General features: G+C 46.7%; 2 protein-coding genes across 2 annotated transcripts; both read left to right on the forward strand.

Moving 5' to 3' along the window:
• Positions 1-3,145: 3,145 nt before the first annotated feature.
• Positions 3,146-8,494, forward strand: LOC131816718 (keratin, type I cuticular Ha8-like). Its single transcript, XM_059149657.1, has 7 exons — positions 3,146-3,574; positions 5,076-5,158; positions 6,188-6,344; positions 6,676-6,837; positions 6,923-7,048; positions 7,424-7,644; positions 8,359-8,494. Exons 1-7 carry the CDS (start codon positions 3,146-3,148, stop codon positions 8,492-8,494), a joined length of 1,314 nt encoding a protein of 437 aa, XP_059005640.1.
• A 7,932-nt stretch (positions 8,495-16,426) lies between these two features.
• Positions 16,427-19,724, forward strand: LOC131815950 (keratin, type I cuticular Ha1). Its single transcript, XM_059148135.1, has 7 exons — positions 16,427-16,777; positions 16,879-16,961; positions 17,313-17,469; positions 18,222-18,383; positions 18,478-18,603; positions 18,728-18,948; positions 19,592-19,724. Exons 1-7 carry the CDS (start codon positions 16,430-16,432, stop codon positions 19,722-19,724), a joined length of 1,230 nt encoding a protein of 409 aa, XP_059004118.1. The 5' UTR covers positions 16,427-16,429.
• The last annotated feature ends 5,664 nt before the right edge of the window (positions 19,725-25,388 follow it).

Below are 25,388 nucleotides of genomic sequence, written 5' to 3' on the forward strand. Positions count from 1 at the left end.
ATCTTTGTTTTCTAGAAATTCTTTCCCTCTTTCCTCTGCCTGTCCAGATCTTACCTGTCTTTCAAGCTCTTTCAAGCTTTCAAGAGATAAAGTCTCTTGATGTCCAACCCCCCCATCCCATGCCTGCAGCTCTCTCTGTGACTTTTCTTTCCTTTGAGTGACATGAACTATTTCTCTTTCTGCTCTGAGCTTTTTCAGAGATGGGCACTTCTCTGATTCATCATTGCAATCCTCATGGTGCCTTGAAAGGGCTTTGAACATTGGAGGAGGTTATATGAATATTGAATCACTTGGAGTAGCTCACTAGGACAAATTCACAGATGGCGGTAAGCCTCTGCCTTGGTAAATATTGCCCATATCCATACATAGAGTAATTAAGGGGGAAGTGTTCCCATGGGTCTCACTGACTGTATATGAGACATCATATTGTATATGAGAGTTGGGATCAGCATAGAGCACACAGGAGTCCTGGGCAAGAAGGTTTGCTGGGCCATTTGTTGGCAGCCTCTTAATGCCAGCTCATCAGAAATTCCATTCTAGGGTCCTCACTTAAGAGTAATAGAGGGGGTGCCTGGGTGGCTCAGTGGGTTAAACTTCTCCCTTTGGCTCAGGTCATGAACTCAGGGTCCTGGGATTGAGCCCCACATCAGGCTCTCTGCTTAGCAGAGAGCCTGCTTCCCCCTCTCTCTCTGCCTGCCTCTCTGTCCACTTGTGATCTCTCTCTCTCTGTGTCAAATAAATAAAAATCTTAAAAAAAAAAAAAAAGAGTAACAGAGGCTCCATGGGATGTATTCATAGGAATGTATTCAGGATGGCAAGGGGATTAGAAAGAATTGAAGGTCTGCCATGTGGCCGAATGATTGATTTACCCTCTGTGGGACCCCATGGGTAGAACGAGAAAGTAAATTAACTAAAGGCAAACTCTCTGACTTACTTGCTAGCATACCACCAGCATCCAACATCAGACCCTGCCTGGCACAGTATGGGTCCTCACTCAATGTTTATTGAATGAATGCAGGAACAAATGAAAGCAAGAGCCATAAACAGCACAGAGGTAGATATGTCTTTCTGCATAAAGGACATTCTAACTGTCCCCTGTATTATAACTCCAGAAGACAGAGCTAGCTGTTATTATCTCTTGACTCTAGCATCTTGCCCAAAGCCTGGGAAACCGAGCCACAGGGGCCCAGTTGGCCAATGACGGGAGGGGCCTTCTGGGGAGCGGTGGACTGGACAATGAATTGGAAGGTTATCAGAAGACATTTAATGCCAAAGGGCTTTAGACTAGAGGACTTTGAGATCTCCTTTGGCTCATATTCCATGTTTTAGAGCTACCTAAAACATGTAGCTACTGCCTCAAGGGCCCTCCTGGTGAATGCATTCATCTCAGGAATGGGGTCAAAGCAGCGTCTTCGTTAGCATAGCCTAGAAGCTGGCTGGCTGCCCTTTTCCAGAGCTTACTGAACAACTGGCCACTGGCTTATTTGTTTAGGAATAGAGGAGGCCATAAAGCTTCTGATGCGCTGAGTGTGTCTGAAGATTAAGGAAATTTAAATTTTATTTTACAGTCTGCTAAGTAAAGGACCATCAAGGTAGGTGCATTTCAAAGAAATGTACCAAGTTTCAAAAGATGGAAGATCAAAGTTCTTGAGTACGTATCTTCTTAAACAAGGTGAAGAGGGAGTCAGTGGGTGAGAGGACCAATGTCTTACAAGGAAAGCTGCCGGAAAGGAGGGGGAGGTGCCTGAGAACAGACACCATAAAATACTAATCACTGCCTGCCTTAATTAGCCTATAGGCTCTAATACACAAAAACATAATTTTATTTCTTGAGAATCACAGATTACCCTGTTTCATTTATGAATTTTTTTCCCCCACCTCCTAAGCTAATTTGTCTCATGCTTGCACAGGGAAGTCTTAATTGCCCAAATCAGTTTGATAGGTGTTATTTTCATTTTAATTCAGTTTAAAATACTTTAATTTCTCATTATCCTTTGACCCATGGTAATTAAAAAGTGTCTCTTCAGTTTTCAGACACCAAAATCAATTTGGAAGTTAGTTTTCTCTTTTGTTGTTTCTGGCCTGATGTTGTCCTCTAATGATGATACTGGAGACTTTCATCTCTTCTCTATTACTTTCCTCCATAAGGAACATGGATTTTTATTTTTCCTCGTATTTGGGGAGAGTCAGCTTCCAGGGACAGATTCCCACCTTTGATTTGGGTTTACTTGAAGGCTATATATGGGGTGGTCCTGGCATTCAAGTCTTCCCACAACCTGGACTGAATGCAACTTTCCAGGGCTGGTATATGTGTCTTCCTTATAAATGCCAGCACAGTTATACTATCTTCCATTTTCCAGACACGTTTGATTCTGTTCATTTTGGTCTCTATGAGTGATGGTCTCTGTCCCACTGTATCCTGGAAACTATCATTCAAAACACATCTTAAATGCTCCCTGTTCCATGAAGTCTTTTTCTAGTCACACAGTGTGCTCTCTTCTTAAAATCTATGCAGCTTCTTTTTAAACCCCTTCTCTTATTGCATTTATAGTAAAGGTCATTTACTTTCTTATTCCTTTTACTAAAATCTAAGCCCCTCCCTCCAAGCAGGCTAAGCTGTGTCCCACAGTGGAGATCTCTATACACACCTGCTGAAAGAAACTAATTGTGATTTGTTTTGCTTTCCTCAATGTGCCTGATTGATGACCATTTTAGACTTTGCCATGACGGGAAGATTTGGAGGCAGGAAAAGAATACTGGAGTGGGAGAGATTTTGAGGGGATTTTAGGAGACTCCGGTTCTTGATTACCTCACAGACATAAGCTGACAGAGGGGAAAGAGACATAAGCCACAGAATGTGGCTTGAAAAAGACCTCATTTTCTCTGTGTTCTAGGACCCTGCAGTGAGGGGAAGTATCCTGTGTGGGTGAAGGCCTCTTTCATGAGCTCATTAACTCTTTATAAGAGACAAAAAATCACTGACTAATAGGGTGATTGTATGAGAATCAACATAAATATTAATGAGGAAAATGCCTGTTTTCTTGCACCAACACCCACTACAGACCTATATAAGGTCTGGAGGAAGAAGGCTTCTACTTCAAGCAAATCTAACTGTAGGCAAAGCACACGTCTGGCCTTCAGCACCATGACTTCTCATCACTGTAGTTATCTTCTCAGCGGACAGGTTCCGGAGACCAAGGCTGCCTCTCAGTGCCTGTCAGCCATCCTGGCACATGCTAACCGAGCGCGTGTGGGGGCAACCCCTCTGGGCAAACCCAGCCTTTGTATGCCCTTCAGCTGCCACACCGCTTGCCCCTTGCCAGGGACCTGCAACATTCCCGGCAACGTTGGAGTCTGTGAGAACTATGTGGAAGGTGCCCCGAATGGCCATGAGAAGGTGACCATGCAGTTCCTGAATGATCGTCTGGCCAACTACCTGGAGAAGGTGCGCCAGCTGGAGCGGGACAATGAGGAGCTGGAGACCATGATCCAAGAGTCGAGCAAATGTCACGAGTCCACCATGTGTCCAGACTACCAGTCCTACTTCCAGACCATTGAGGAGCTCCAGCAGAAGGTGAGGTTTGTGGTGCTTCAGATCAAGGTTTGGTAAACTATGGCCCACTTGGCCTACTGACTGATTTTATAAATAAAGTTTTATTGGTACATGGCCATGCTCATTCATTAATGTATTGCATATGGCTGCTTCTGTGCTCTAATGGCAGAGTTGAATAGTTGTGATAGAGATTCATGGCCTTCAAAGTCTTATATATTTACTGTCTGGCCCTTTATAGAAAAAGATTACTGACATTTGCACACAATTTTCAGGGCCTGGATTGGAAGTAGAAACAGCCACTGTTGAAAAAAATTTTTTTTTGGTTGTGGGAAGATAATTTTTCAAGTGCAGATGAATGGGAATATGTAAAAGATGAGATGTTGGATTTGAATCTCTCCAGGATTCTGAGTCTATGTTTACTTAGTCTCGGTACTTAAAATTCTAACATTGGGGATCCTGGGTGGCTCAGAGGGTTAAAGCCTCTGCCTTTAATTTAGCTCAGGTCATGATCCCAGGGTCCTGGGATCGAGCCCCACATTGGGTCCTCTCCTTGGCAGGGAGCCTGCATCCTCCTCTCTCTCTCTCTGCCTGCCTCTCTGCCTACTTGTGATCTTTCTTTGTCAAATAAATAAATAAAATCTTAAAAAAAAATTCTAACATTGTAGTTGCAAAAACAGTGCAACCTAAGTTCTGGCGCAGTACAAGGCAGTGTATTCTAGTGTCCTTTATGAACCAATATATGTCCATTCAGTAGCATTTGTCTCTTCTGCATAGCTCCTGGCCCCTTTGATAATCAATCCAATGCTTCTTAAGAAACTATACCTGGGGCGCCTGGGTGGCTCAGTGGGTTAAGCCGCTGCCTTCGGCTCAGGTCATGATCTCAGGGTCCTGGGATCGAGTCCCGCATCGGGCTCTCTGCTCAGCGGGGAGCCTGATTCCTCCTCTCTCTCTCTCTGCCTGCCTCTCTGCCTGCTTGTGATTTCTCTCTGTCAAATAAATAAATAAAATCTTTAAAAAAAAAAAAAAAGAAACTACACCTTTGCTTTGGAGATAGGAAGGCAAATCATGTCAAATAGGGATCACAGAAACCCGGATAGATTCACAGAAGACCTTTGGGGAAGTTGGCCAACCAGCATAAGGGACTTCTGATTGAGAATCTGTCCCCCTTCATTTAAAGCTTTCATAACCAGCTAGCTCATTGTTCTGTGGCCTAGATTTCAGATCTTGTTTATATAAGGCTAAGTATCATGGCTGGCAAAATAAAATTAAGTCTCTCTTATATGTTCAGTTTGCTATTCCTTTCCATCTCCCAGTTCTTTTGGCTATATGCCTTTTGTCTCTGCCAAGCATCCTCAAGCATAGCCCCAACCGTGTATCACAGCAGCATTTCTTACATGTTTGGGAGTTTGTGTTGTTCAAGAGGATGTTGTCGTTTGAATCTCAGCCAATGCAACTTCTTTTGACCCGAGGCCATTGATGGCTCTGGGGATAGGGACTTACTAAACCTACTTTCTTTCCCCAGATCCTGTGCACCAAATCTGAGAACAATAAGCTGGTCGTGCAAATAGACAATGCGAAGCTGGCTGCAGATGACTTCAGGACCAAGTGAGTTGGGGTAGAACAGGCAGAGGGAGGAGGCAGGTGCCTAGCCTAACTTCTTGTCTCTTGTGATGCAGTTCGCATCAGAGATATAATTGACCAAGATCCCAAACTGATAGTTACAGCAGGAGAAAAGAGAGGGCATGATGTCCAAGGTCTTGAAAGAACACTCCTCTGCCCCTCGGTTGTTTAGCTTTTATGGTCCACGGCATGTTTGAGAATACATCATACATTTGCTGCTATTGTTCCCAGGACCTGGGGAGGTAGGCAGGGCAGTAATGGCTCCATCCTTGTGAAAGTACCAAAGCTCAGGGCCCTGAAGTGACCTGTCTGAAGCCACGTGGCTACTGAGTGGTAGGACTGGAACCGGCACCACATTTCCTACCCCGAAGGCCATTTCCTACCAAATTCTGCTGCCTCCATGAGGGTGTTTCCATGCTGCAGCCCAGCCAGTTGTGAGCACTAGCACTAGGAACTCACAACAAATATCATGCTCCACTGTCTATGATGATGGAGGCTTGGGAAGGTCAAAAGATTTATGCCACCTGAGAAGGTCCAACCCAGGAACAGGAAGGAGCATTGTGTTTTATTGTCTTTCTTTAGAGCTCTGTAGAAGCCTCACTCCTCTGGGGCTAAAGAAAGCTATTTCCAACCTCCCATTAGAAGCGTTTGGCTTCCAATCTGAGAGAGGACCCAGAGTCTGCCTTAGTAGGGGGCATGGAAGAGGAGGGTCTGTGGGGATCACCTGGCATGGCAGTTGTCAGATTACTCTGCTGCCCTGTCTTTGGCCATCAGGCCCTGAGGGCAGATGCTGACCATGTGTCTACTCCAGCACCCTCAGTACTGGCCGCTCTGCCTAGTGGTGCTTAGTGTCAAATGAATGGGACATACCCCATTGCTTTTTGGGCTAGGAGTGTGCCACCTACAAAATAGCAGCTCACAATTAGACTGCAGAAGGATGCTGGTAGAATGGCTGCCAGTGTCCTGGGGCCCCTTTGCTCTCTACCCCCTACTCCTATATCATTCCTTCTAAAGGTACCAGACGGAACACTCGCTCTGCCAGCTGGGGGAGGCTGACATCTGTGGCCTGCGCAGGGCACTGGATGACCTCACACTCGCCAAATGTGACCTGGAGGCCCAGCTGGAATCCCTCAAGGAAGAGGTGCTCTGCTTTAAGAAGAACCATGAGCAGGTACATGGCCCTTTGTGTCAGACTTTCTGGGGATGAATTCGGGCTCGTTTGGGGGGAGCAGTGAAGCTCTTCTTCCTGCTCAGGATGGAAGCTCTGCAGGCCTTGCCCTGTGGTTAAACCTCAAAAGCTATGGAGGTGAGCTCCAGCTTTCAGTAGAAAATTGCTCTTCATCCACAGCCTTTGGAAGTTGCTAGGCTAATGCTAGGCTAGTGCCTTATCTGCAGAGGAGCACAGGGAAATCACTGGGGAGGGTAGATAGTGGGAGATGAGGCTTTGGGGTGGAGGGCAGTGGGGACTCTATGACTGGGATGTCCCCCTCCTGTGCCCACAGGAAGTCCACATTCTGAGGAGCCAACTGGGGGACAAGCTCCAGATTAAGCTGGATGCTGAGCCCACCGTGGACCTGAGCAGTGTGCTCCAGGAGATGCGGTGCCACTATGAGGCCGTGGTGCAGACCAACCACAATGATCTGGAAGAGTGGTTCCAGGATCAGGTGAGGGTGCTGCCTCAGAGCTGGGAGGGACCCCGGCTTTCCCATGGGAAGGTTGCTGATCATGTCTCTGTGGCTTGTGCTTCAGTCTGAAAGCATCAGCAAGCAGGACATGTCGTGCTCCGAGGAGCTGCGGTGCTGCCAGTCAGAGATCCTGGAGCTGAGACGCACGGTGAACGCCCTGGAGGTGGAGCTTCAGGCCCAGCACACGCTGGTGAGTTCCTGTGCACACCTAGAAGCCTCTGCTTGGCTCCCACTCCCAAGAGCAGTTCCTGGCTCAGTACCGGCCCCCCTTAAATATAGACCAGGACACAGTTCAAACCTCAAATTCCTTGCCTGTGCAAGAACCTTCTCATAGATGTGGATGCTGGGGAATGAACATTCACCCATATGGGGCAGGTCCTGCACACTTATCCTGTGTCTGCAATGAAGAGCAATGGCACATTGTTGGTTATTCTATCTGAGGTCTTCTAACAGGAGCTAGATTGTTCTCCAGGTCTGGCAATACCCCGGGGTATCACAGTCTTACTGGAGAGACTGAGAGCTACAGTCCACAATTTTCCACCTGCCTCCACCTTTGCCATTACAGAAAGACTGTCTGCAGAACTCCCTGTGTGAAGCTGATGCCCGCTTCGGCACCGAGCTGGCCCAGATGCAGGTGCTGATCAGCAACGTGGAGGAGCAGCTGTCTGAGATCCGGGGTGACCTGGAGCGGCAGAATCAGGAGTACCAGGTGCTGCTGGACGTCAAGGCCCGGCTGGAGGGCGAAATCAACACGTACCGGAAACTTCTGGAGAGCGAGGACTGCAAGTGTGTATCCCAATGTTTGTGCCAATGTCATGTATAAAAACAAAGCCCTTTTGTGGGGATGATTTGAAAGGAGGGGTGGCATGGCAGATTGCATCTCTGGGGACAAACTTGCTACCTGGTAAGCCTGGTGAGCTGCTTGGACATAAGGGAAGGTGTGAGGGAACTTTTCAGCTCATGCCATCCATTCTGCTGACCACGTTATATTCCCAGATGCCAGTCACTGCCACAGGGGGGCCGAAATACTGAAAGCTCAGTGTATTTAGGTTTTGTTAAATTCTCTCTGGAAGAAGTATTCTAGTAACAGGGATTCTTGATGCTCAATGTTAAAAAACATTGCTAAGGGCATTGGCAACCCTTCTTTCATTTTGTCCTCCCATTGTGCTGTGCAAGAGGTAAGGTGGATAGAACACCCCATTAAGCAATAAGGAACAAGACAGGGGGCTATGTGTCAATCAGGAGGGCAGCTGAGCTGCTTTTGCTTGGCCAGCCTTTCTGCCTTTCTTGTCCATGTTCCTTTACCTGCATCCGGAAGGGCTGGTTTTGCACAGGGGCACCATGAGCTCTGGTCCCAGCTCCACTGTGGACTTTCTAGGCCCAGCTGGAACTCCAAGGTCTACAATCCCCTTTTGCTTTTCCGATTTTGAAATGCCTGTGTACTTTTGTCTTTCATGCACTTCTGACGTCAGTGTTTCAAACACGTTTTTCTCTCCGCAGGCTCCCTTGCAACCCGTGTGCGACCCCAGCTTCCAGCACCCCCCGCCCAACCCCTGCAGCCTGTACCCCCTGCTCTCCCTGCCTTTCTGGGCCTCCTCGGGCCTCTTGTGGCTCCAGCTCGACACCTCGATGCTGACACACTCCTCAGCCCTGAGGACTCAGGAGATGGGAACCGTCTGCAGCTCCGCTGTCTCCATTCCGCAGGCCCGACCCCCGAGGGCTTGCTCCCTTGGCCTATAGGGCAGGAGACTGATGCCCGGCGACGCTTCTCTGCTGATGGGCTTTCTAGTCCAGCGGCTCAGCTCTGGCTTCCTCTCTTTAGGGTGTCCTGAACACTTCTTTTGCTTTCTCCTGTTGCTTCACAGTCTGAGAAGTGGTAGGTAGCCTTGTTTTTATTTTGCTAATAAACCTCACTTCGGCAGCACGAAGAGTCCAGGGCCCGTGGTCAGTGTCTCCATCCTATGCCAAGAGTGTTGCCGAGGGACCCCTCGAGACAGCTGTTCCCACAGAAGCAGGGGTTGGGGGCTCCCTCACAGAAGGGGTCCTGGGAGATGGCAAAGGCAGCCAGGACCACAGTTGAAAATCGGCCTGCAGCAAAATGACACCGTTGACAGATACCCAGCTGTAACTGGGTATCCATAAGTATCTAAAACTTATTAGAGCTGGATTCACAGAGCTTTTAAAATACTTGCACCAGCTAAAATCTCTCCTTATCAGGGCAGAGCCTTCATCCTTGTGCAAAGGAGAAGCTCAGGTCAGAGTTTCTGCCAGGACCCCTAGAATGTTCTACTTAAAGTAAGCTTTTGTGATCATGGGCCCATGGCAAGCAAGGCACAGTCCTGGGGATTCAGAGATCTTGTGACAACAGAGACCTGCCAAAGCCCGCAATGAGGGAGCATCTGGTGGCTGAATCAAGACTTGAACCCTGGTCTCCCTGAGTTAGGCCCAAAGCCTATACTTTGGAGGTACTGTAGGGAAAAATATTAAACATGAGAAGTTTTGAGGTAGTGGTTCTGAAAGTGTTCCAACCAGTAGAACCAGCTTTACTTGGGGACTTTTAGGAAATGCAAAGTCTTGGGCCCCACCTCCGACTTTCTGAATAAGCAGTCTGATTTATTGAGCCTTCTAGGTGATTCTATACAGGCTCAAGTTTGAGAATCACAGGGTTAGGGCGTTTCTTTGGAGACTGAACCCCTCACGGGCCAGATGTGTTGTAGAAGGAGTTGGCTGTGGCCTCCTATAGATTCTGTGTGTGAGCAGTATCTCATCGGATCAAGGCAGCACCTTTCCCCTGCACGTTATGAAATGCTGAATGTATTAAAGGATGATGGTTGCTGAGCCTGTCAGACTATCAGTCTAGAGAAGGCCAAATGGACCCACCCAAGCTTCCTCATGAGCTCCACTAACAAGCTTACTGGCAGCTGCTTGGCTTGGACCTTGTAGACAGTAGACACATGAACCAGAAGCTCCATGTTTAGGCAGCCATGGCCAAGAACAGCATGTCTCCAGAGAGCATCGTCAGAGCTGCCCAGAGATGGGAAGCAGTGAGTTCCCCATCATTGGAGGCATACAAGCAGGTCTTTATAACCACCTGGTGGGGGTGTTGAGGAGGATACTCAGGCATCTGATGGGGCTGGATGAGATGATTGTAGAGGGTGTTTTAGTTCCCAGATTCTATGACCCCCCGAGGTCTAGGTCTTATTCACTGGTGAGGTTACAAGTGTTCAAGGAGAGCTGACACACCAACCCCCACAAGCTGGTTCTTGTCTCCTCTCTGCTCTGTGAGATCTCCAAATCAGAGTAGCCTGCTGAGAAATTTACAAAGTCCAGCCCATCCTGGTGAGGAGTGACCATAGTCCCAAGCCTGAAGGGTGGAGAGATCTTAAGCCAGGCCCTGGTTTTTGTGCCTCCGACTGTTCTCAAATCCAAAATCCTACCTGTTGGCCACCATCTGTGTGGGAAAGACTGATTTGCTTGGAAAGCACCAGGACTTCCAACACAGGGAATATGGAAGGGTCAGAGGCTGTCACACCCTTCCCTCCCTTCTCCACTCTGCCTCTGTTCTTTTTTCGAAGCTGTATAGGTATTTGGGTACAGGTGACATCTCTCTGTCTCTCTTTTTAAGGACTTTTTCCCAAGATTTTATTTATTTATTTGACAGAGAGAGAGAGATCACAGGTAGGCAGAGAGAGAGGGGAAAGCAGGCTCTCCACCAAGCAGAGAGCCTGATGCGGGGCTTGATCCCAGGACCCTGAGACCATGACCTGAGCCAAAGGCAGAGGCTTTAACCCACTGAGCTACCCAGGCGTCACTTTAAGGATTTTAAAAAAAAGATTATGTGTGTGTGTGTGTGTGTGTGTGTGTGTGTGTAAGAGAGAGAGGGAGAAATAATGCAAAGCAGGGGGAGTGGCAGACAGAGCAGGCAGAGGGAGAAGCTGACTCCCTGCTGAGCAAGGAGCCTGACATGGGGCTCGATCCTGGGATCCAGGTCACCATGACCTGAGCCGAAGGCAGACACTTAATCCACTGAGCCAGGTGTCTCAGGTGATACATCTCTAAGGGTAGGTCCCAATAAGAAAGAACAATCTTGGTAAGTCTTAATTTAGCACCTGGCCAAAATACCTTTGCTTTTCCTTTGTACTTTAAAAGCTCCTTTCATCCAACAAGTTCAAAGCAGTCTAACAAAACAAACCCACTTATTCTTGCACCGTGACAGTAGGTGAGCATTGCTTTTCCCTTTTAAGGAGAGGGAGAGAAGGTGAGTCATTGAGTGGTTGAGGGATTCTTCTGGTGACATGAAATGAGTCAGTGGGGCCCCAGGGTAATTGACCTGTGCTTCTTAAGTTCATGTCCAGCCCCTTGATTATACTTAAAAGAGGAGATTTGATGAGACATTGTGTGTGTGTGTGTGTGTGTGTGTGTGTGTGTGTGTGTGTCTGTGTGTGGTGCGTAATGTATGTGTGAAGTGGTTTGGGTTTCCTGGGAAGAAATGCTGGGTGGAGGCATCACTCTGTTTGGGGTGTGTGTGAAGAGCTTCTTCATAGACCAAACAGTCCCTCATCACCACCATCATCACCATCATCGTCACCAACACTGAAGCTCACATTCATTGAGCCATGGCACTCATCTAAGTTACAGATACATTTATGTATATAAACTCATATAATCCCTGTTTTGGAGTGAGAAACCATGGCTCAGAGAGATTAAGGAACATGCCCAAGGTCACACAGCTAGTAGGTGGTGAAGCCAGGATTGAGATCCAGGCTGTCTACCTCTAGCAACTGTATTCCTAACCACTGTGCTGCACGTAGCCCAAGTCTCCGATTGTGTGGGCAGGATGACAGAACCATAATCACCTCATTGTTTTGGTTCCTTTTCCTTGAAGGAAATGGTAGAGTGTTTATGCTAGCAGAACCACTGCTGAGAATTTCTGCCACAAAGGGCAGCACAAGAAATAAAGGTTGTACCTCATTTCAAAATAGTCTGAGAACCCTGGCAATTTTAATGACTGCAAATCATGAAAGAAGGTCACCCCCCCCCCGCCATTGTTAAAAATACTCTGTCTACTGAGGAAGAGGAGAGAAAAACAGTCCGAATCACTTACCTATCCATCCCTTCACCACTTACAACGTGCTTTCACACAGGCTATCCAGTTTGAAATGCCCCAGACGCCCGGGAGAGGCAGAGCAGGCTCCACAGTCCCCATTTTGCAGGGGGAGAAGTTCAGGGTTGGGAGGGAAATGAGCCCATGAGGTCTCCCTGTGGTCTGTCTCTCAAGCCCTTTGCCCGGTCCCTGTACGCAACTGCTAAGGGCTGGAGGCAGATCTGCCTAAGACTGCCCATTCAGACCGACTGTCTGATCCTGCGGTGAGGTGGCGCTGATGGATTTTATAGGGTCTGGGAATCTCCCCAAGGAGAATCTTCCTGTGTTTACTCCCATCTTGCCGGATCTTCCCCATCCCAACCACATTTCAGACCGAGCTTCTGTCCTTTGGCCGTCCCCTAGCCTTCTTCAGCTGAGGCTCCCCTTTTACGCTGGACTTTGTGTCTAAAGCTCCCTCCCTTGCCTCTCCTTTCTCCCTGCAGGGTTGCCGGACATGCTAAACACGTGCCCCGAGGCCCTCCACCAAGATGCCTCTCCTGGTAGTAGATCTCATCCCAAGGGTGGCCGGCGTGTGCCTGCTCACCAGCTGGCTCACGCGTCACCCCCATTTTCCCACATAAGTCTCAGGCCCTTTGACACTTCCTCTTTCACTTGCTTGATTTAATATTGCTTCTTCTTCTTCTGCTACCCCATACTGTGTCCTGGAGAACTCTTCCACGTGCTTGGAAGCATACCCTAGTACCACGATGCCTCTGGGGATCCCGCGGGGCAGCCAGACCACTCGACTGTGGTGTCCAAAGCAAAAAGAACCAACTACCAAAAAAAAATAATAACCAGACCTCATGGAAGACAGGATTCTTAAAGGGATTAAGGCTCTGAGGAGACTGCTTCTTTGAATCCTACCCCCGAGTCACCTAGGGAATAGGGTTTACTACTCAGTCTCCTTCGGGATACAGGTAAATAATCTGAAATGGTCTCATCCCCCATCTCCAGGCAGAGAATCAGACACTGGTTTAAAATGATCCGACTGGAGGCTGGGACAGGAATATGTGTGGGAAAGAAGTGAAGGAATAAGGAAGAAACTTTTGGGACGGTAGGGTCCAATGATATCACCTTATACTAGAGGTTGTTGTGGGCCCATATGTGTGCTCAGCAGGACTGAGAGCTCACAGAGGACTGCAGCATGTCATCTCCCCACTGTCCCCGTGTCCCTGTCCCCCTGTCCCTGTCCCCAGCCCTGCCAGAGATTCAATAAATGACTTCTGCCCTTAATGTTGTATATGCAATTTCCTAATTACATTAAATACAAACATATTTCCAGACATGTCCATCTCACATCTCTTAAATATCTCACCCTTTTGTTTCTCAGATATTTTGGGGACCCATATGAGCCTGAATTGCTCATAAAAATATAATCCTCTACCAGAACGATGATTCTTCTGTTCCAATATATCCCTGTGCCCAGCATGGAGAAGCTGCACCATAAATGTGCTTTGAATAAAACTGATCTAAAGAAAGAACGTGGGCTTGATCGTCTCTTGACCACTCAGTTTCTCTTTGAGTGAGTACAATTTGCAGATATTTCAATTAGGAAATCGAGAGAGTACACACAGTTGACTCCTAGGCTGTGTGAGTTCTCGAAGACCTTACAGTGCAGGAGTCCCTTTCCCTCCACTAATTCAAGAAGCAAATTCACTCAAGCCTACTGGAATTTTAAAAAACACTACAAGGCAGAGGCAAGATTTACAAGGGGATGGCAGCATTGTGTTCACTCACCAGTCACTCCGTCTCCTGTCCCTCTCCTGAATCCTTGTGCCATTGCATCTGTGGGGTGGCCAGCAGGGAAAAAAGAATCTCTGGTTGTAGCCTGTTCATTCCTGTGTCTTTGGTGTGGTTTCTGGTTGGCCATGATCTGAAGCCAGTGCAGCTCTGTCCTCCTCTGCTCCTTTCTTCCTTTCTCCTGTTCACACCTTACTCATTCTGGAACAGGAGGCATTGTCCCCTTCTGATTATGCTGCCGCATATAGACAATCCTGTATTTCTCAGCCACAGACAAATCTCAGACAGGATCATGGAGGTGATGCTCTGGTCTGGGCACCTCGGGAAAGGTCACTTCTTTTGGAGGCCTCAGAAGCTGTGATCCCATGTCTGTAGATCTTTTCTGAATCATCTTGATTTACATCATGTGGGACTCTCAGCAGGGTGGGTCAGTCTTCTGCCCATGGATTTGGGTCGTCTTGGCTACTTCTCAGCATTGCATTCTCCAGGTGCACTCATTTGAAGATGGGCTCACTTTGTCGGAGCAGCATGGCTGCAACGGTTCTGAGGATTCTTTCCTTGCTTCTCTGGTCCGTTGTTATCTCTTATTCAATGCACTGCTCCTGGTTTCCATTTCCCTGGTTTCTTGGCTTTGCATGCAAATTCTAGTTCTGCTTTTTTGTTGACCCAATTCTTGAATCTTCTCTTTCTTAGACCTAAACACTCTCCTTGGACTAAAGCCCCTGTGAGGCTGTGCTGGCCAATCAGTGGGCTCGGCCAGAGAACTTGAAAAACTGCGGCCATTGTTCTGTGCTCAGCGGCCAGTGTCCTTGGGTAGGGAGGAAGGCAGGGGTGAGGAACTGCTCTGGGTTGGAAAGCCAGTGCTCTGGAGCAGGCTGACAAGAGGCAGGAAGCAGGATGCCAGTGCTATTCCCTCTAAGCAAACACTCATCAGTCTGATGGACAGGCCTTTCCATCTGTCCCAAGTGAGACAGATGCTCAAGTGAGACAGATGCTCCCTCTGCCTGGCCTTGCATCCTTCCTCTGGAAAGTCTCAGTGGTGCCTGCCTCAGGACCCACCTATTTCTGCCCCTTTAATTGTCTGGGAGGAAAACAAAGAAATTTTGGTTTTATTATAAGTCTGGGCTTCTTTGTAGTGTGGTGGGGCTTTCCGTCTGAATGGCATTATAATAAGTGGTGAGATAATGACTTTGGAGAGGGTAGATGGAGGACCTTTTATCTGGGACCCAAGCGGAGTGCTGCATGAATACCATCATGAAAGCTTGTTGGGGAGAAGGACTCCAATAAGTTGTCAATAAAACTACCATTCTGGCTGGGAGCCAAAGCCACAATGGAAATTGAGATGCTGCTACCCAAGATGCAGGGGGTACCCCAGTGGGGCCTATAATTATGCAACCTTTATATACTCAGAACTTGGGCCACCCCTTTCCACAGACCTTCTGGTGCCTTCCCTCCCCTCCCAAGTCAACCCTGTATGACTTCAAGCTTGCTCTGCCAAACTTGCTTCTGCTCTGTCTCAGCAGTTTCTATCCTGGTGCCTTAGTCCTTGGATTCAATTATACCACTACAGAGCCCTCCTCAGTGCCTTTTAACATTTGGTTCTTAAACCAGATTGCGTGTAACTCAGTAAGGCTGGGGATGGGGTTCCAGGACGGGATGTGGCCCATCTTCTGGGTGTGTTGATTTTACTGAGAAGATTGGGCAAAATCTTAGAAAGTTTAACTGGAAATTGTAAAACTGTTCTTTGAAAATATTAAAGCCAACATGGGCATATGATGGAATATAAGGTCAATACACATGAAGTTTTAAGATCATCCTCCTTTGGGCAATCTCTCGATTTCCCCGATTATCTGCTCATCCTGGTCTAAAGCTAGACCAGTGGTAAGGTTTGACTAGCAGTGCCTTTTTCCTTTCCAAGCCAGTCCCAGATACTTCTCCTGGACAGTTAAAATACATTTATATGATTCTCTCAGGAATCCTTCCAAATGATCTCTTCCTCCAGAAACTTCCCTGTTCTTAAAGCAATGATCAGAGCCTCTTCCTTTGAAATGCTTCTATAATCCATGTACACAAAATATAGGAGGCATTCCACAAACAGTTCTCCATCCTTCTCAGCCATGGCCCAACTCAGTCCTTATCCACATCAAGGCTTATAAGGCTTGGAATGGTGCACTATTGAAGGATTCTTCCCTTAAAGCAGATGGAAAGGGAGTTCAATGAAACTTCTTCTTTGACTCAATCCCAGTCCCTCCCTAGAAGTGCCAGGTGGGCCAGGAAATGAGTCTGAGTATGGGTTTACAGGATCACATAACACAGAAGAATGTCATTGGATGGACCAACTCCCCATTAACAAGGGCAGATACCTGGGCCAGACTGTGTGGCCTCTTTTAAGATCTACCACAAAACTCTGATTTTATGGGTATACTGCCTGAAGAGGAGTCCTGACTTAGCAAGAAGCCCAAGTAAAGAATTTTATGGGACAAGGGACTCTTCTGAGGAAGGCAAATAACAGACTGAGGGAAGGGCATTTGAAAACCAGAGAAGACATAGAGAGAAAAAAGACATTACATACTATGTCCACACCCTCTGTGAAGGGAATATAAATCCTTGTCAGAGGAAGGAAATCCACAAGCTCCTTGGAGAACTTGGACTCTGTGTTCAGCCAGGTGCCTTTCTCCCTCCAGCACCATGCCTTACAACTGCTGCCTGCCCAACGTGAGCTGCCGCTCCACCTGCTCCTCCCGGCCCTGTGTGCCCCCCAGCTGCCACACCTGCACCCTGCCCGGGGCCTGCAACATCCCCGCCAATGTGGGCAACTGCGGCTGGTTCTGTGAGGGCTCCTTCAATGGCAGCGAGAAGGAGACCATGCAGTTCCTGAACGACCGTCTGGCCAGCTACCTGGAGAAGGTGCGCCAGCTGGAGCGGGAGAATGCGGAGCTGGAGAGCCGCATCCGGGAACGGTGCCAGCAGCAGGAGCCCTATGTGTGTCCCAGCTACCAGTCCTACTTCCGGACCATTGAGGAGCTCCAGCAGAAGGTGAGGGGGTCTTCTGTGAGGGTGCAACAGCAACTGACTGTCCTTGAACAATAAGACCTTCTCAAGTTCAAGTGGCCCTCACAGTAGAATCTTGCTTTCAGATTCTGTGTGCCAAGTCTGAGAACGCCAGGCTGGTGGTGCAGATCGACAATGCCAAGTTGGCTGCGGATGATTTCAGAACCAAGTGAGTTGTTCAGATTTCACACTGATGTCATTCCTTTTGTTTCATCTCTGGATAAGTGAAAGGGATTTTCCATAGTTTTACTGAACCACACTTCCAAATCCATCGGTCGTGAAGAATCCGATAGGGATTGAGGAGAACCAAGTAAAGGAATCACAAAAATAGATGAGGACTCAAATCGATCTGTTTATTTTTGGATCAATATTTGGTCTGGACTGAGATTCCAGAACCCTCTGTCTCTTGGGTCTACTCATTGCAGAAAATGGAAAGGCTAAGTGCATGGGGGCTATCAAAGGTAATTTCTGTACGTCTTGGAGGTCTGCTGGTCACTGATTTGACCTTGTCCTTGTGCAGGTATGAGACAGAGCTGGGCTTGAGGCAGCTAGTGGAGTCAGACATCAATGGCCTGCGCAGGATCCTGGATGAGCTGACCCTGTGCAAATCCGACCTGGAGGCCCAGGTGGAGTCCCTGAAGGAGGAGCTCCTGTGCCTCAAGAGGAACCATGAGGAGGTGAGACCAGAAATGAAAAATGAAGTACCCTAGCTCAGCCTCAGGTACTGAGTGATTTGGGATGGCATAAACTGGAATATGAGGTTGGGGCTGACTTTATGATTTTCCTTTAAAAACACCAAAACTTCAGGATGAATGAAAAAACAAGAGATGAAACCTATCCATGTTCTCAGATAAGGTGTATCTTTCACTCAAAACTGGTGCGTCATGTGAGTTTCCTAGAGTCTCTCCATCAGCTTCTGATTGATCACTGAGCTGTTGAATGAGCCTCAGCATTGCTGTATTCATGCCCTACCAACTCATCTCTCTCCCCAAAAGTCACAGAATCAAACCTGGTAGATCTAAATCTCCACTCTTTCAAAGTCTTATTGAAAAATGTTCTGGGGCTCCTCCTTTCTCCTGGAGGGGCCATGCCATGATCTTATTTGATGGCAAGAATTGTTTGCTATACAATCTGAAATTGTACAGTGAATTCTTTGTATTATGAGGTCTTCTGCAGTCAGTCTGCAAATTGGGAACATTGGGAATTAGTCCATCTTTTGGTGGCATCCGAGCAAATCCTCGGATTTGAGCCCAAGTGCCATGGCACAGTTGTGTGAGGAGGGAGCTCTGCCACATGGAGCACAGAGCATTTTGCCTTGAGTTGTCACAGACTGCTCCACTCAAAGTCTCTTTTCCAAAGAAATAGACTAATGGGGCTCAAGTTTATTCTTCACTGAGGAGAGTCACTCTTGCCTTTTCTGCATCCACAGGAAGTCAACACCCTGCGCTGCCAGATTGGAGACCGCCTCAACGTGGAGGTGGACGCAGCCCCTGCTGTGGACCTGAACCGCGTCCTCAATGAGACCAGGTGTCAGTATGAGGCTCTGGTGGAGACCAACCGCAGGGACGTGGAAGAATGGTTCACCACCCAGGTGGGCATCTCAGCACATGGCCGCTCAGAACCCTTGGCCCCTTAGGGCTCTTGAGGCAGGGTCTGACCCTGTCTTCTCCCCTGTGCTGTTTCAGACCGAGGAGCTGAACAAGCAGGTGGTGTCCAGTTCGGAGCAGCTGCAGTCCTGCCAGGCGGAGATCATTGAGCTGAGACGCACGGTCAACGCCCTGGAGATCGAGCTGCAGGCCCAGCACAACCTGGTGGGTGTTGTTCAGGGTACTGTCCACACTCTCCTGACCTTGTGAAGCCTGGGGCTTCTCTGGAATCCCATGGAGAAGCTCCCTGAGGAGTGGCTCTGTGACCTGCTTTATGTTCCCCACACAGAGGGACTCCCTGGAGAACACGCTGACAGAGACCGAGGCCCGCTACAGCTCCCAGCTGTCCCAGCTGCAATGCATGATCACCAACGTGGAGTCTCAGCTGGCTGAGATCAGGAGTGACCTGGAGCGGCAGAACCAGGAGTACCAGGTGCTGCTGGACGTGCGGGCCCGGCTGGAGTGCGAGATCAACACGTACCGGGGCCTCCTGGAGAGCGAGGACTGCAAGTGAGTAGTTAGCTGGAGATATCTAATGAAACCATGCTCACATAAGTGTGCTTCTGCGTTGGACTCCAGACAAAGATTGCATCCTTTCAAAAGGAAATTATGACTCCACACCAGACATGATCAAACAGAACTCAGAAAACACAATATAGCCATCATTAGAAATACAGAAAAGAGAGTTGTTTGATGGACAAACTACAATTGTGCAGCTATTTATTTGCATTCAAATGTGGTCATATAGATATAAGATCAATGATGTTTATTGCATTTTACAAGACTGTTTTGTGTTGAGGGTGCATCTCCATACGCTACCTTATCTGACCTTGTAGTTACTGCCAAGCCGGTTGGATCAGTACTGTTTCCATTCTGTAGGTGAAGAAACTGGGGCTTGGAGAGGCTAAGCGACTTTCCTAGTCTCACTATCTACAAATGAACAATGTTGGGAGTCAAAGCCAGAGTTCTAGAGTTTCTGTCTAGTACTTTGGGCACTATGTGGTAGGAAGACATTAGCAATCTGATAGGGAGCTTTACAGCAGGTGAATCTGTGGCTCTCTCTGTTACAGGTCAAATCCCACAGGCATTCTGCTCTTCTATATACTACAAGCCTCCCTCGATTCACCTTTTACACGTCTTTCTTTTTCTCCAGGCTGCCCTGCAACCCTTGTGCCACAACGAATGCATGTGGATCCTCCGGGTCCTGTGTCTCTAATTCCTGTGCCCCCTGCACGCCCTGTGTCCCCCGCCCGCGCTGTGGGCCCTGCAACTCCTTCGTGCGCTAGAGCCCAGGGGCTGCCAGAGAAGCAAGGAGGCAGGGCACAAGGTTCCAGAGCTTCGACCCGACACTGGCTTTCTGGACAAAAAGGGGCAGAGAACATGGCTCCAGCCGCCCCAATAAGGCAGCCATGAAACTCACCCTTCCCCACCCCCCGCAGGCTGTTCCTTGCCCACCCTTCTCTTCACCGTGGTCTGTTCCTTTTTCACTCGCCCAGGGAACCCTCGGAAATGCCAGGGCGTTCCCTTGTAACCTGCTAATAAACTTGATTTCCCTGGCAAAGCAGATGCCTTTCTCATTGGTATTCATTCGTTTTGCCACGCCCATCTCTTGAGCACTCTATAAAAAGCCACTTGAAAGTCAGGCTGCATAATGGCCTGACTCTTGGGTACAAGAGCCGTTCTTTGCCTGGCGGGCAGATGGCTGGCCTGGCACCCTGGGTGCAGAGGTGAGGCAGGCTGTCAGAGGGGAGGGCAGAGCAGCCCTAGTGCTGTAGACTTCATCTCTTCTTGACCATTCCTGCGTGTTTCCCACTCTCCCCTGTTGACCTGGACATCTTCTAGAGCTGACTGCCTCTAAATTCGAAAGGAGAAGGCATGAGCTAGGCATGAGAAAGAGGCTCTGGAAAGTTCATCTTTTCTCAGCAGGAAGCCTCAGGTCCAGTGCTGTATTTCCTGGTTCCTGGTGGTCCCAGCTTTCCAGGCAGCCTCAGGAACACCCAGCAAAGGGGTGCTCTGGCCTGCCTGCTATGCCCAGGTCTTCCTCCTTCCTCCTGTGTCAGTGAATCATTATCACCCTGGGCTCTAGGGGTTCACTTCTGTTCCCGACTGATCTGATACCTTCATCTGATAATTCCCACCTTTTTCAGTCCATCCTAACCACTACCTGTTCCCTACTCTATGCACATCCTGGATAGTGGGGAAGGGAGACACATGTCAAGAAAGACATAGTCCTGGCTGCAAGTTTTTTTTTTTTTTTTTACAACTTGTAGAGGAATAAAACTAGTCCCTAAGTTATGCTATCATAAGGCATTGTCCCCGACACTGAACACTCAGGCTCGTGCTGCAAACAAATCACCAAGTACTGAAAATGACAGTAGCATTCATCAAGAAAGGCTTGAACTTGAATCTTTAATTTCAAAGAAGAGCCAAGGAAATGTTAAGCATTGACTTTCTAGAACCCCAGAGGACCATTTTGACACGAAACGATCAGAAAGCACTCAGGTTTCTTCCTTTTCCCATGAACTGTCCCATCAAACCAGGCTTTCTGAGGCAGATATCAGACCCCACTTTGGTGAAACACAATCTTGTGTACTAAAATAACCAAATGGATTGAAATTACATATATATTTGATAAAGCAACTATTTATTGTTTCCACCATAATTGTTACCACTGACACTTATTTTTAAAGCTCAAATTTCCAGGGATTCAGATATGCACACCTCCTTGGCTCGTGAGCAGCCTCCGACCTGGAATCCCTTCTCTGATGTGGTTTGCTACTGTTTCTGTGATTTCTTCCAAACCTGAGGTCAAGCTCAGTTCAGAAGCCATAATTTTGCTTGTTCCTTTATTCCACGTTCTGCTTATATCTATTATCTTACAGTAATGCAAAAGTAATGTTAATGGCTCCTGTGGTAAGCAGAATGACTGTCCCCCTTCTCTGCAAAGATGAGCATGTAGTTTTCTGGAACCCAGGAATGTGTTAGGTTGTACACAAAGGTAAATTAAAGGTGAGAATGGGATTGAAGCAGCCATCCAGCTGACTTTAAAATGGGGGAGATTAAACTGGATTATCCAATGGGGCCAATATAATCACAGGGATCCTTCAAAATGGAAGGGGAGGCAGAGGAGAGCCAGAGGGACAGGGAGATAAGACCGAGGACACAGGTCAGAGCAGTGTGGCATGAGGACTGGTGCTCTCGTTGCAGGACCTAAAGATGGAGGAAGGGGGGCCACAAACCGAGAAAGTAGGTAGCTTCTAGATTCTGGAGAAGGGAAGGAAATGGAGTCTCTGTTAGAGCCTCCAGAAAGGAACATAGCCCTGCCAACACCTTGGTTTTTCTCTTTTGTGTGTGTGTGTGGAAAAATACATATGTATATATAACATAAAATTTACAAGTTTGCCTTTTTTTTAAGTGTTTAGTTCAAGGGCGTCCACCAGCCCATCCCTCTCCAGAACTTTCTCACCAATCTGAACTAAAACTGTCCTTATTAAACTCCATGACCTCCCTGCCTCAAGCCTCTGCTAACAGCCATTCCACTGTCCGTATGAATTTGAAGACTCTAGGTACCTCATATAAGTGGAATCATACAGTATTTGTTTTGTGTGTGTGTGTGTGTGTGTGTGTGTGTGTGGTCTGGCTTATTTCACTGGATATAATGTTTTCAAGGCTTATTCATGTAGCAGGTATCAAAATTGTATTCCCTTTAAAGATGAGATAATTGTACATTGTATATTCAGACATTTCCAAAACACAATATACATTGTGTATATCACATTTTGTTTGTCCATTTGTCCATGGATGGGTATTTTGGCTATTGGGACTAATGTTGCTGTGAACACTGCTATACATATATCTGTTCAAGTCCCTGCTTTCAATTCTTTTGTGTCTGCACCTAGAAGTGGAGTTACTGGATCCTTTGGTAACTGTGTTTAATTGTTTGAGGCCATGCCATTTAACATACCTACCAGCCATGCACAAGGGTTCCAATTTCTTCGTATCTATGCCAGCACTTTTCTTTTTCTTTTTTTTTTTTAAATTAACATATAATGTATTATTTGCCCCAGGGGTACAGGTCTGTGAATCATCAGGCTTACACAATTTGCAGCACTCCCCATAGTACATACCCTCCCCAGTGTCCATCGCCCAGCCACCCTATCCCTACAACGCCAGAACTTTTAAAATTCTGGATTATTTGTTTGTTTTTGCTAATAGCCATCCTAGTTGGTGTGAAGTGGTAGCTCATTGTGGTTTTAGTGTGCATTTCCCTGATGATTAGTGATGTTGAAGCACCTTTTCATGTGCTTGTTGACCTTTGGTTTACCTTTGAAGAAATATCTATTCAAGTATTCTGACCATGTTTTTAATGGAGTCTTTCAGTTTTGCTGTTGTTGAGTTGTAGGAGTTCTTTATATACTCTGGATATTAATCCCTTATTAGAAATACAATTTGCAAATATTTTCTTCCATTCTGTGGGCTGCCTTTTCACTCTCTTAATAGTGTCCTTTGGTGCACAGAAGTTTTTACATCTTCTGGAGTTCATTTTATTTATTTTTCTCTTTTGTTATCTATGCTTTTGGTGCCATGGCCAGGAAATCATTGCCACACCCAATGTCATGAAGTTTTTCTCTATGATTTCTTCCAAAAGTTTAACAGTTTTAGCTCTTACATTTAGGTCCATGATCCATTTTGGGTTCGTGTTTTGTATATGTTGTGAGGTAAGGGTCTAACTTAATTCTTTGCACGTAAGTATGCAGTTTTTTTCAGCACCCTTCATTGAAAAGACTGTCTTTCCTTCACTGAATGGCATTCTTTTTGAAAATCATTTGATCATATATGTGAAGGAATGATTTTTGGATTCCCTATTCTATTTCATTGGTCTATATGTCTGTTCTTACTCCAGTGTCACACTGTTTTGAATATTACAGCTTTGTAGTAAGTCTTGAAATAAGGAAGTGTGAATTTTCTAATTTCATTCTTCTTTTTTATTTTTTTTTTTATTTTTATTTTTATTTTTTTTTTTTTTAAAGATTTTATTTATTTATTTGACAGGGAGAGATCACAAGCAGGCAGAGAGGCAGGCAGAGAGAGAGGAAGGGAAGCAGGCCCCCTGCTGAGCAGAGAGCCTGATGTGGGACTCGACCCCAGGACCCTGAGATCATGACCTGAGCTGAAGGTAGTGGCTTAACCCACTGAGCCACCCAGGCGCCCTCATTCTTCTTTTTTAAAGGTGAGCCTAGTGGTGGGTATTAAGGAGGGCACATATTGCATGGAGCACTGGGTGTGGTGCACAAACAATGAATCTTGGAACACTGAAAAAATAAAAAAAAAAAATAAAAAAAATAAAGAGTGTTTTCACTATTTGGGGTACCTTGAAATCTCATGTAAATTTTAGGATGAGGTTTTCTATTTCTTAGAAAGACATCATTGGGATTTTGATAGGGATCACATTGAATCTCTTTGATAGGGATTTCTTCGGGCAATACTGCCATGTTAAACATACTAAATCTTCCACAGACACAGGAGGTTTCCCCATTTACTTGTATCTTCTTTAATTTCTTTTGGTAAAGTTTTGCAGTTTTCAGTGTACAAGTCTTTTCTTCCTTGGTTGCTTTTATTCCTAAGTATTTTATTCTTTTGGATGTTATTGTAAACTTCCTTCTTTGTTATGCTGAAAAAAAAAAAAAAAAGATACAGACATTTCCAAAACACAAAACTCCAAACATGTTTTGAATAGAAGCTATCACTAGAACAAAGGAGATTCTGGCCAAGAGCAAAGATTTTGGATCTGTAAATTCTGTTATTTATTTATTTTAAAAAGTATCTATCTATCTATCTATCTATCTATCTATTTTATTTATTTATTTATTTTCAGCATAACAGTATTCATTGTTTTCACACCACACCCAGTGCTCCATGCAATCCGTGCCCTCTCTAATACCCACCATCTGGTTTCCCCAACCTTCCACCCCCCGCCCCTTCAAAACCCTCAGATTGTTTTTCAGAGTCCATAGTCTCTCGAGGTTCACCTCCCCTTCCAATTTCCCTCAACTCCCTTCTCCTCTCCATTTCCCCTTGTCCTCCATGCTTTTTGTTATGCTCCACAAATAAGTGAAACCATAATTGACTCTCTCTGCTTGACTTATTTCACTCAGCATAATCTCTTCCAGTCCTGTTCATGTTGCTACAAAAGTTGGGTATTCGTCCTTTCTGATGGAGGCATAATACTCCATAGTGTATATGGACCACATCTTCCTTATCCATTCGTCCGTTGAAGGGCATCTTGGTTCTTTCCACACTTTGGCTACTGTGGCCATTGCTGCTATAAACATTAGGGTACAGATGGCCCTTCTTTTCACTGCATCTGTATCTTTGGGGTAAATACCCAGGAGTGCAATTGCAGGGTCATAGGGAAGCTCTATTTTTAATTTCTTTCTTTTTTTTTTAAAAGATTTTATTTAAATCTTTAAAAAAGGCAGACAGAGTGGTAGGCAGAGGCAGAAGGAGAAGCAGGCTCCCCGCCGAGCAAGGAGCCTGATGTGGGACTCGATCCCAGGACGCTGGGATCATGACCTGAGCCGAAGGCAGCCGCTTAACCAACTGAGCCACCCAGGCGTCCCTATTTTTAATTTCTTGAGGAATCTCCACACTGTTCTCCAAAGAGGCTGCACCAACTTGCATTCCCACCAACAGTGTAAGAGGGTTCCCCTTTCTCCACATCCTCTCCAACACACATTGTTTCCTGTCTTGCTAATTTTGGCCATTCTAACTGGTGTAAGGTGGTATCTCAATGTGGTTTTAATTTAAATCTCCCTGATGGCTAGTGATGATGAGCATCTTTTCATATGTCTGATAGCCATTAGTTTGTCTTTATTGGAGAAGTGTCTGTTCATATCTTCTGCCCATTTTTTTATATGATTATCTGTTTTGTGTGTGTTGAGTTTGAGGAG

This window comes from Mustela lutreola, chromosome 15, assembly GCF_030435805.1.
Source record: "Mustela lutreola isolate mMusLut2 chromosome 15, mMusLut2.pri, whole genome shotgun sequence".
NCBI lineage: Eukaryota > Metazoa > Chordata > Mammalia > Carnivora > Mustelidae > Mustela > Mustela lutreola.